The sequence below is a fragment of the Ostrea edulis genome, chromosome 4 (genome assembly GCF_947568905.1).
Source record: "Ostrea edulis chromosome 4, xbOstEdul1.1, whole genome shotgun sequence".
NCBI classification, from domain to species: Eukaryota; Metazoa; Mollusca; class Bivalvia; order Ostreida; family Ostreidae; genus Ostrea; species Ostrea edulis.
The window spans coordinates 85,684,372-85,697,302 of record NC_079167.1 but is presented as its reverse complement, the minus strand read 5'-3'; the positions used below and the strand labels follow the sequence as shown (position 1 = coordinate 85,697,302).

The 12,931-nt window shown below is 35.8% G+C and overlaps 1 protein-coding gene across 1 annotated transcript in view; it reads left to right on the top strand.

Annotated features, from left to right (window-relative positions):
• LOC125668693 (cytochrome P450 3A8-like) overlaps window positions 1–12,931 on the top strand; it is a 35,481-nt gene that overhangs the window by 21,867 nt on the left and 683 nt on the right. Inside the window, exons 15-24 of the mRNA XM_048903039.1 lie at window positions 2,918–3,014; window positions 9,132–9,184; window positions 9,436–9,532; window positions 10,079–10,195; window positions 10,550–10,638; window positions 10,850–10,995; window positions 11,633–11,760; window positions 11,923–12,034; window positions 12,449–12,606; window positions 12,757–12,845. Coding sequence (XP_048758996.1) covers window positions 2,918–3,014; window positions 9,132–9,184; window positions 9,436–9,532; window positions 10,079–10,195; window positions 10,550–10,638; window positions 10,850–10,995; window positions 11,633–11,760; window positions 11,923–12,034; window positions 12,449–12,606; window positions 12,757–12,845 — 1,086 coding nt within the window. The remainder of the gene's footprint in view (window positions 1–2,917; window positions 3,015–9,131; window positions 9,185–9,435; window positions 9,533–10,078; window positions 10,196–10,549; window positions 10,639–10,849; window positions 10,996–11,632; window positions 11,761–11,922; window positions 12,035–12,448; window positions 12,607–12,756; window positions 12,846–12,931) is intronic.

Here is a 12,931-nt window from a genome sequence, read left to right as displayed (position 1 = left end):
ATAGAATGACAAATGCCTGTTCTCGTCTGGCGCGTGCAGTTCTAGCATGAGTTGAAAACACTGTTCATAAATACCACTCGATTTAGCAAAATATCAATAAAAGATACGTAAATACATTGTTAACCTTAATATCATACCCGTACAAACTATTTTCTACACGATAAAACCGCATTCTCTACCCAGAGTTCCGTGCGCTCCTCGCATTACATGTGTAACACGCCCTCTGGTGAAAGAATGGATAAAACCGTGGAACATTGAATTGGCAAGAAATGAAATATATACAGCATTCGTGAATTTCATCCGTTATAGTCAAAAACATTTGACGTCACAATGCAATTAACGGATACTGACTCAGCGCAGACTCCCTAGTAAACATCGTTGTACGGACGGGAACATTTTTTGGCGATTTGAAAACAGGATTGAAATTGTACTTTTTGAAGTCAATTTCAATACATATTGGTTTGAACATATATTATTGCATGTATGATATACAAAGGGTTCGATCACAAATGTCGACAATTTACGATTTTCTCACCTACAATTTATTGATGGACTTCCTGTTTATCGCAAATTATCTACAAAAATTTTTTAGCAATGATATCTTGAAAAACTTCTGGTGGATTCTTTTTTGTGTGCGTAGTGATCGACTTGCAATATTTTTACGAGGGTTATGATATTCAAATATATGTCTTAAAATTTAGAAGTATTTAATGTCCATATCCTGTCATCCTACATTATGTTTTAAGTAGAACACAAATCAAAGTGTCTGATTGTTTTAAAGAATGCAATCAGAAATATCCACACGTTACAAAATCTATACAACTATTTTTATGATAAGATTTTTATTGAAAAGGGGCCCATAATCTTGCATATTGATTAAACAAAACACATATGTTAGTTGTATGATTTTTTTCTAGATGCAATGAATTAAAAAACATATACCCACTCATTAAAAACAACGAAAAGGGAACAATTTAATGCTAGAAGAAATTTTTTCCACAGACAGACGATAGATTAGTAGCATTTTTGACACTTTTTTTAAATCAGTCTCTTTCATGTTTTAAAACACGGGGTATGAACGGCTTTGCTTCACGCTGGCATACTTTTCATAAAGCGCTAACTGGCTTCATCAAGTATGCAAGCATAAAGCGTCGCAAGTTCAAGCTCTCATGTATGTTTCAAAAATGAAATATGTTTTTTAAATAAACGTCCCCGTTCCGGGGTACCTGTAAATTGCGAAACGAAACGAAATCTACCGAAACGAAACGAAATCTGTCGAAACGAAACCCACCGAAACGAAACAGATTGTATAATCGAACTCTTTTAAATATTATAATTAAAAATGGTATCTTAGGCCCCTGTTAAAGTTTACACATATAAATAAAATTCGCCTCCCCATTGATGTAGGCTTTCGACTTGACTGATACAAAGTTTTAAAAGTTGGAAGGGGGGAGGGTAAGCACAAAGTACATAGATACCATGTGCATTAGCTTCGGATCCATAAATTTCAGAACGGAAGGTTACAGTCTCACAGGTCAGAAGTCTGGGGAAACACACTAAACGAGGGATGGGGTCGTCGGCGTTGGATCCGCTTTTGGGCATAAATACATGTTTCAGTATTTTTTGCTCTAAAGACAAATATATGTATACATGTGGATATTGTGTATTTGTATGTAGTGTATCAAACGATGGATTCTAAATATGTCCTCCCGTTCTCTTTGTGATTTCTGCTTAAAATTCCCTTGTTCATAAGCCTTTTCAGTTTACAAAATGCCGACCTCCTCCTAATATTATTGCATTAAAAAAAATTCTGTTTTCCGTCCCGTTTTCAATTCCCCGTCTTAGCAACACCCAAAATGTATAGAGTTTTTCCATTATTGAAAGTAATCGCACCTCAGCAGTTAGAGATAAAATAAGAGGTTAAAAGCTCTTCCTGCTTTCAATTTTCTCAGACACCAGCTTCTTCAAACAATGTATCTATGCCCAAAGGCGGATCCAACGTCGGCGACCCCACCCCTAGTATAGTGTGTTTCCCCAGATCTCTGAGACTGTAACCCTCGGTTCTGAAATTTATGGATCCGAAACTAATTGTACATGGCATTTAATCAACTACGGATATGTACTTTGTGCTTACTCCCCCCTTTCCAGCTTTTAAAACTGTGTAACAGTCAAGCCGAAAGCCTACATCAAAGGGGAGGCGAATTTTATTTATATGTGGTAACTTTCACAGGGGCCCAAGATACCATTTTTAATTATTATAATTAAAAGAGTTCGGTTATACAATCTGTTTCGTTTCGTTTCGGTATGTTTCGTTTCGTTGGGTTTCGTTTCGTTGGGTTTCGTTTCGGTAGGTTTCGTTTCGTTTCGGTAGATTTCGTTTCGTTTCAGTAGATTTCGTTTCGATTTTGTTTCGCACTTTACAGGTACCCCCCCCCCCCCCCCCCGTTCCGCCATGGAAAATGGGATTTAACCATGTACAGAAAGAACTATTCGTGTTAAATTTGCTGACAAGTATACTGTTATGTAGTATGTGATCGTAAAAGCTATGTTTGTAACTACATGTATTTTATGATTTTAAATTCATATAAAGCTCTTGCTCTGTTCCATTTCATGTTGCTTATGTGTGAGTTATCAGTACAGTGTATCAATGTGATGTTGTACTTACTCTCTCTCTCTCTCTCTCTCTCTCTCTCTCTCTCTCTCTCTCTTCTTCTTCTTCTTCTTCTTCTTCTTCTCTGGATCTCCATCAATTAATACAATGTAACCATTACCCTGCATAAGTCGATATGCACCGGGAGCGGAGTTAGAAGAAGCTTTTTTTCTTGTGTCCATATCTTTCCGTGTATACATATTACGATCCGTGCATTGTTGATTACTAATAATAGTAATTGTTGTCTAAATCAACATTCTTCTTCAGATACTTGAGATGGAAGTTTGGACTATGGCGTCGTCTTGGAGTTCCTTCTCCTAATTATCTCCCTTACGTTGGAGCGATGAAGGAAATTACGAAAGTGGTATGTTTCAAAAACTCGTAACATTTATCATAGGTTAATACCTATGTATATTGCAAAGTATTGCGACTTACTGCATTACTTTTTTGTTATTATTATTTTAAATTTTTAGGATATATGTAACCGAGCAGCAAGGAATAAGACGTAATTCGGCTTTATGATTTTTTTATGGAAATTGATGAGGCATTGAACTATATAAGCAAAACAAGTAACAAAGAAATTAGACAAAAAACACAATTGTACACTTTCTATTTCATAAACCTTTGACAATCAGTTAGCAATAATGCAACATACATTTATAATAGAAAATATGTTCTGCAGTGAATTAACCTTTGAACTTACAAACAAATTCTGGAAATATACTCAGACAACTTTAATTGCAAAAATACATTAAAGTATAAACATTGCATGAATGTCATATACCAAAATATAGTAAAGTAAAACAAAACGTTATTGGGATTCTTATATATACCACAAGATGCAGCTGATACAAGCTTGGTAGATCTTCAAAGAACCATTAAAGGTGAATTATGACTATTGGACAATGCTTAATGAAAAATGAAATTCAGCGTTACAAACATATCGACTAAATCTAATGCGCATAAGAAAATCAACTCCATCTGATGCGTAGTAGAAAGTCTTACTCAATCTGACAGTACAGCATTGACTAAACTATGCCAAAATAAAACTAAACGAAAAATGAATAAATACATAGACATTTATCAGGAAATAAATAGGAATATATTTGCATTCAGAAAGGGGGGGGGGGGTCACAGTGGGTGTGACCGGTCGACGGGATGCTTACTCCTCCTAGGTACCTGATCCCACCTCCGGTATATCCAAGGGTCCGTGTTTACCCAACTCTCTATTTTGTATTCCTTATACGAGTTATGACATTGATCACTGTTCATTATTTTCACCTTTCACTTCACGTTTTCATACGAGGAAGCGTTTTGAAGATTCATTCAGTAACGATGGTGCGAAAAACATATAAATAATAAATGCAATTATAATGTCATCATTCTCTCAGTTTTTTTCCAAAAATACATTATCTGCATTTTGATGATGGTGCGAAAAATATGTAGATAAGAAACATAATTACAATGTTTCTGTTTTAAAGGTTTGTAAAAAACAAAATACATTATCTGTATTTGGTTTAAACTATATTTATTAAATGAAGCATTACATGAAACATACAAACAGATGCAAAATTAACAGGATTCGGAAACAAGTGCTAGCACTTATATAAATCCGTCTCCTATTTTACATTAAGAAATCAGAATCGTGTTATGGTTATGGCAATAACATACATATGCGATTCGTCATTTACATGTACATACAAAATAATGATAAAACAATGGTGATGATAATGTGTGATGGGGTTGTGTGAATATTTCAACATCATTTAGAATATATACAAAAGGCAAATATTAGAATGCAAGCGAAAGTATTGCAGATATTAGGTTTTATAGGGTACAGCAAATCTTTTACTTTGAATAATAAATTTATGTACTGATTGAAATATAGTTATGTTTTCAGATACTAATAAGTGTGAATTTCCAAAAAGCAGAGTATTTGTGTTAATGTTACACAATTGTGTTAGATTTAAAATATACCTGGCCCTGAGTTGATGGTACAATGGGCATTCTAAGAGATAATGTTTGCTGTCTTCTACTTCACCACATAAGCATAGAGGACTGTCGACAATATTTTTGTGAATGAATAATACTTTAATCAACTGGAATTCATTCGTAGACGTGCATGTAAAATCTGAGCTTGTCGTGAACCTATGAGAAAGTATGGCGGAGGGGATTTAATATTTATGTTCAACTGCCTTTTGAGATTTGATATTGAGGGGTTGTTTTTCACATCGTCAGGAAGACTATTCCACAGAGATATATTACTGGGCAGAAATGAATTTTTGTATTACGTGGTTTTACATTTGGTTTGTAAAATATTGTCAGCTTGTCTTGTGTTATGCGAGTGAGATTCATATATTTTGGGAGGAACAAGATTACATAAGTACTCGGGAACTAGGCCGTGGACCATTTTGTGAAATTGGATAATTTTATGTTTTTTCCTTCTACTTTCAAGTAGTTCCCAACCCAATTCTTTATAAAGATTAAGTATATTTGTAAGTTTTGTACCCCCAGTTATGATTCTGGCTGCCTCTTGATTAAGATGTTCGATTTTATGACCAAGTCCAGTAGAAATATTATCCCATATTACGTCAGCATATTCAAGAATAGGTCTGATAAAAGAAAAATAAAACTTCTCTAATGATTTCCTATCTAATATATGACAAATTTTCCGTAGCATATTTAATCTAACTGAAGCTTTGGAAAGAACTGTATGAACATGAAATGACCATGACATTCAACAATTTTTATGACACAATTGTTAAAGAACAAGTCCGGATGAGTAGTTTGTGTACGTTTGTTGCTTATTATTAATGATTCTGTTTTAGAGGGATTGAAGTTAACGAGCCATTTCCTAGACCACAAATGAATCTTTTGAAGATCGCAGTTAAGGGTATCACTAGCTCTTTGCGGGTTGTCAACGACAATATATAGAGTAGTATCGTCAACAAATAATCTAATGTTACATTTTATGTCAAGGACAATGTCATTAATGTAAATGAGAAATAGTAGAGGTCCTAAAACTGAACCTTGTGGAACTCCAGCATTAATTTTAACCCATTTACAATTTTGATGTTTTGGAGTTGATAACTACTCTTTGTCTTCTATTGGATATATAGTCTTCTAACCAAGATAAAACTTTACCTGAGAAACCTGTCTGATGTAATTTGAATATTAATCCCCGATGCCAGACCCTATCGAATGCTTTACTGATATCGCAAAATACTGCTCTTACTTCTTTTCCCTGGTCAATAGCTTTACCAATATCGTTAGAAATATCCAAAAGTTGATTCAAAGTGGAATCGCCTTTAATAAAACCCGACTGATTCTTGCACAGGATTTGGTTTTTTTATGAATTGGAATAACATTTGCTTTTTTCCACAAATCTGGATAGACAGAAGAGGTTATTGATTTGTTGAAAATTATTGCTAAGGGATAGCTCAAAATTCTAGAAGCTTCTTATAGTATTCTTGGGTTAATGAGGTCTGGACCTATGGCTTTGCTTGTGTCTAAGGAACAAAGGATATCTTCTATCTCAGCTCTGGAGATCTGTATATTACACATATAGTTTTTGTTTGGATTAGAGTCAGAATGATGAGGTAAACTCGACGATGATTCGTCTACTTGAGACTGTTTGGAGAAGAAATGATTGAATATTGTAGCCTTTTCAAAGTCGTTGTCGTATGTAATACCATTATAGTTTATGGGAGGAATGCCAGTATGAGAAGAAGTTTTATTTGTAAGAGTATTGATTGTTTTCCACCATTTAGCTGAATTGTGCTGAGTAAGTAAGTTTTTTGACATTTTGTGCGTATGATCATCTCGTAAGTAAGTAAGTGAGTAATTTTTATTTGAAGTCGGAACTATATACAGGTAAACAATAAACATGAGCTAAGAGCTCTTTAACCGACTATATAGCATTAAAAAAAAACACAAAGCACTAATGATATATAATTGCATGCATAGACATAAAAACAGAAATTTGAAATAAAACAGGACGCATACATGTATACAGACATCACAAGTCATGCATATATACTACTCAAAATTTGATAAGGATCATAGATATTTTTATGTTTAAAAAATTAATAACTGCATAACTGGCAATATTGTGTCCAAGTGAAATCAAAAACGTCTTCAACAAACTTGCACGTGCATTTCATGCCATGGGAAATGCGTTTCTCATCACAGTTTATGCTTTTGCTACCATTGCACGATTTTCACTCAGGCATCGGTGTCTGATTCTTTCTAAAATTTCAAACTCACTTGAGTGTTTACACTACGTTTATCAACACAATGCCCCCTCAACGTGTAAGGCGTCGCCTGACGACAGAACAACTGGGCAGATGTATTGGAATGCTTGACGCTGGCTATTCACAACGTGACGTTGCAAATGCACTAAACGTCAGTCAGAGCGTTGTAAACAGGGCCTGGAACCGACAGCAAACTTTTGGTACAGCAGCACACCGACATGGGGGTGGTCGTCAGAGGTCGACAACCCAACGCCAAGACCATTCTGTGGCTCTTCAGGCACGACGCCATCCCTTCTGGGCAGCAACCAGCCTACGTAACGACCTCCTGAACGCCTCGGGGGTGAATGTGTCCACTCAGACGATACGGAATCGGCTTCACAATACAGGTCTCAACTCGAGAAGGGCATGTGTTCGAGTCCCTCTGACTGTTCGACACCGGCGGGAGCGATTGGACTGGGCTGAAGATCATGTCACTTGGACACAGAACGATTGGGTTCAAGTTCTGTTCACCGATGAGTCCAGGTATTGTTTGGACTTTACAGACAGGAGGCACCGAGTGTGGCGACGACAACGTGAACGTTTCCATGATGCCAACATCAGTGAACATGACCGTTATGGTGGTGGTTCCATCATGGTCTGGGGTGGAATCAGCAGGGATGGAAGAACATATCTTCATGTCCTGGAGAGAGGAACAATGACGGGGGTGCGGTACCGGGATGAGATCCTCGATGTTTACGTCAGACCCTACGCTGGTGCTGTTGGCCCTGAGTTCATCCTGATGGATGATAACGCCCGTCCTCATCGCGCCAGGGTGGTGGAGCAGTACCTTCAGCAGGAGACAATTGTCCGTATGGACTGACCAGCGCACTCGCCGGACTTGAACCCGATTGAGCATGTATGGAACATGCTGCAGGTTGCCCTTTCACGCCGTAGAGCACAACCCACGACTTTGGCATAGCTCGGAAACGCCCTCGTGGAAGATTGGAACAACCTTCCCATTGGAAACATCCGCGTGCTTATTGATAGCATGGCTCGACGTTGTCAAGCCGTCATTGATGCAAGGGGAGGCCATACCCGGTATTGATACTTTATCGACTAAGTGTAATGATGGACTATCCCCAAAAACTGTGTAATTCTTTCTCTGGTTTGCTGTTAACTTTTTGTAATGAAATGCCTTTTGGTGTTGTTATCAGATTTCAAGCATTCCGTATTGATAAAAGTTCATGCCGTTCATGAATTTTCATTCATAACCTGAGTAAACACGTTTCTGAGTCAAATTTATGTCTTTTGTTATGTTAGTGGTAAATTACACACATATAACCTAGTGATCCTTATCAAATTTTGAGTAGTATATATACACAGGGACTAGCTATATTAAGATGCGCATGCAGCACTGAAAACAGTTTGCAACACAAACATAAAAATATGGATATATACATAGAATAAATAAATATGCGATTTCCTTATGGAAGCCACACACATATTGTTGCGTAGTTTTCTAAATTGAGCCATGCCTCGTCGGTTTTTATGTTGCACTCATGATAATTTACAAATAATATTTCGAAATTGACGTATAGGGTGCAAGTATAATGTACAAATTTTGTTAGTTCAACTTCTCTTGATGTTCTATGTTTTTAATTCTAGAAGTGTAAAATCTTCCATTTTCGATAGCAAACACAGTGTTATTGTTTATGAAGAAAGGTCGTGTTACAATAGAGTGCTGCCATTATAATTTTGTAAAAAAAAAAAAAAAAAAAAAAAAATAGAAGAAGTCAAATTTGAGCTAAACTTCTCATATGGCTTTTGCGATGTGGACTTCTCTGTCCCTATAAAAAACCAAGGTACTCTCTAAAACGTTTATTGAAAGGGGGATCGAAATATGCAATTATGAACAATAAACACAGGTAAAAGGAACATGCTTAAACAACGATCTCCTGCGTATAATACAAATAACCCAGGGATAACGATCTCCTGCGTATAATACAAATAACCCAGGGATAACAAAACTCGTTTTCATTCCGCAGCTGCTCGCAATGTTCTTTTAAAATTGTATATAGTCTAACAATTACAATATCCATGCATCTCTCTCTCTCTCTCTCTCTCTCTCTCTCTCTCTCTCTCTCTCTCTCTCTTAGATCCATCAAGCTTATTCCATGCATTTAAATCTGGTGTGGGCTTTTTCCTTTAATAATATAATTATACTAATATACGACTTTTTTTCATGATAGGGATTGCCTGATCTAGACGTTAAACTGGTCAAGACCTACGGTAAAGTTTTTGGGTATGTCCTCCTTCATATCTAAACTTTATTTCAACAGCACTATGAATTAAAGAAAATATCGACAAATTCACGCTGAGCACGGTTACAGACACTTGACGGACACGCTCCGGTTTTAAAGCGAAATGTTTGGATCGTGTGCATTATATTTGAAGTATAGTACACGCGATCCAAACATTTCCCAATATCGGGTGCAGCTCTGGGGGAGAGGGGATAAAATGGTTCTGAGTATTTCTCCATCTCTTTCATTTTAGACTCTATTTTGGAGGTGCGCCATCACTTACGATAGCAGATCCTGATATCATAAAGACCGTTTTAGTGAAAGATTTTTCCAAGGCTCCAAACAGATATGTAAGCCACCAATTGTTTGAATTCACTAAATACTGAATGTATAAGGACTCGGCTGGGGGCTGTCCTTCTTTTGGGCCTAATTGCAAAGTTTACCTCATGTATAATGCTGATTAATTTCTGAGAGAGAAAGCATATGTACAATTTCAAAATTCTTTCAGAAAGTTTTAATGAAAATATGTTTTACAAAGCCAAACATATGGTAATCAATTCTTAGCGCAGACGATTCGTTTTTATACATGACTATGTTGAAACTTCTCAGATATTTATGTCATGTTTCATCACATACCTCTTACCACTTTGATTTTCAATTCAGTTCAATATAAATATAGCAGAAACTAAAGATTTAGATACTGATTTTGAATACAGAAGACAATTTGAAGGGCTCGGATTGAGTGTGTCCTTACATCTCTTAGGCACTTAATCCCAACTTTGTATTTCCAAAGATCAGTGTTTGCTCTAATATCAATTTTGTATTCTTTACAGATCTTTTATGAGAGTGACAACTGTTTGTTATTGTTCATCCTTTTTCATGCTATATATTTTCAGGAATTTTCTAAAAATAAAAGTGAATTGCAACATGGTTTAACCATTGTAGAAGATGATCACTGGAGATTTATGAGAAACACACTTCTCCCGACGTTTTCAAGTGGAAAAATGAGAAAAGTAAACTGAACATGAATTTGTTTATAACTATGCACTATATCCGAAACAACACCAATGTGAAACGCCCTCATTTCAACGAAACAAATGTCTCATTTACCTGTTGACCTGATCAAGATATAGGGTTCACAGTGGGTGTGACCAGTCGACAGGGGATGCTTACTCCTCCGAGGCACCTGATCCCACCTCTGGTATATCCAAGAGCCCGTTTGCCCAACTCTTTATTTCGTATTCCTTTTAGGAGTTATGAGATTGATCACTGTCCGTTATCTTCACCATTCAAATAGTAACATTTTTTCGAACACACCGGTTTGTCCAAAAGTAACGATTACTATGTAAAGATTTAATATTTTGTAGATGGATCCTCTTTTAAGAAAGAAGTACGAGTCGTTATTGCAGATTTTGAAAAAAGAGGCCGACGAAGGAAACACTGTTGAATTTAAAGAGTGAGTAGAATAGATATATGTAGTTCAGAATCTATAAAGCATGTTCATTTCTGTTATATGTCTAATCATACTTTATTGCATTCTACGAAATAAATGTTATGTATGAAAGACAACCAAGTTACCACTATAGATATACACTTCACGTACAATGTTGTTGTTTGTTACCACTATAAATATACACTTCACGTACAATGCTGTTGTTTATTTACAGGGTGTTCGGTAGATACACCATGGATGTTATAGCTTCACTTGGGTTTGGGATGGACACTGATTCTCAAACAAACCCGGACAGTACATTTGTGAAATACGCCAAAGAACTGTTCAAATTTAATTTTAACCTTCTCATGTTTTGTATAAGTGAGTGCAATTGAATTTTACAAAGATGATAGAGTATGGCGTGTAATACGTTGCTATATTCGATAATCTTATCATGTATGTTCAATATCTTATGATGTATGTTCAATATCTTGTGATGTATGTTCAATATCTTATGATGTATGTTCAATATCTTATGATGTATGTTCAATATCTTATGATGTATGTTCAATATCTTATGATGTATGTTCTATATCTTGTGATGTATGTTCAATATCTTGTGATGTATGTTCTATATCTCGTGATGTATGTTCAATATCTTGTGATGTATATTCTATATCTTATGATGTATGTTCAATATCTTGTGATGTATGTTCTATATCTTGTGATGTATGTTCAATATCTTGTGATGTATATTCTATATCTCGTGATGTATGTTCAATATCTTGTGATGTATATTCTATATCTTGTGATGTATGTTCAATATCTTGTGATAGAACATACATCACAAGATTATCGAATATAGCAACGTTTAACGCACCATAATAGAGATATCATGCATTTATAATCACGTAAAGAAAATTAGAAGTTCATATCAGTTTTCTACTTAAATAAAAATGTAATGAGAAAAAGATAGATCACAAACATTTTCATCCTTTTGTTTGAAATATTCCTTTAGTAATATTTCCGAAACTGGACGTGGTATTGAACTACTTCAACATATCACCGCTGAATAACCGAAAAGTCATGAACTTTTTCAAATCGGCAGTCCATCAGGCCATCGAAATGCGAGATGAAGGAGATAAGGTACAGAAGACAAACTGTAGCGCTACAAGATCTTATGCCTAAATAATGAATAAAGACAACAAAAATAAAGTTACAGAAGAAGATTGTAACTAACATTGAATTTAACAATCTTTAATGGATATCACCATGCAAATATATTATGTTCTACTCATTGTCAAACAGAATAGAAAAGATTTGCTTCAACTGATGCTAAATGCCCACAAGGACACGGATAAAAACGAGATAGAGGATGAACACAGCTACGAAGGAGACCCCCAAAAATGGAAAAAACGAGGTAACCTATACCTCTCTCTATCTATCTATCTATCCTAGAGGTTAGGGAGTTCGCTTTGTACAAACTCTTTTATACGTAAGACGTGTATCATATACAGTGACTGTTCCTTCGTGAAATGGATTGACGCTCAGGATCTTTCAGATATGACCTTTAAAACAGTAGGCACTGACACAGTAAATGGACTTCATCTTTATTACGGCCCTTAGTATCATGCATATGTCTAGTTTTTGAAACATTTTGCATAGAGCTATTGCCATTTCTGAATGAGTGAAAAATTCTCGAATGTGCCTTAAAACTCTCTCTCTCTCTCTCTCTCTCTCTCTCTCTCTCTCTCTCTCTCTCTCCAAAGTTTCAATGATACGTCATTCAGTTTAAATAGATTTCGTTATTGTGGTTTTTTATCTCTATTATCAGGTTTGACTGAGGATGAAGTGACTGGAAATTCAATACTCTTTCTCCTCGCGGGTTTTGACACAACAGCCAGCACCATGACATTTATGGCCTACAGCTTGGCGACCAATCCAGAAATTCAGGAAAAGCTTATTGACGAAGTTGACTCGATTCTAGGAAAAGTAGGAGTTGATATTAATTCATTTTTCGAAATTTTGGAATATGCATGCGTTGTATTTCGGTTAGCATTATGAGAAATCACTGTTGAAAGGTTGCACTCTCTCCGAAGGTTTAGTATGACACAGTAGTATTGTCATAATGAATATTTTCAGGAACTGCCAACATATGACAATGTATTGAAGGTTGACTACCTGGACTGGGTATTCAGTGAGACACTGAGATTCTATCCGCCTGCCGTAAGGTATCATATTGTCTATATTGAACAGAAATAAACTTGATTAGCATACACTTTCATAAAACAATTCTTCTTTGTTTACTTTTCAAGTA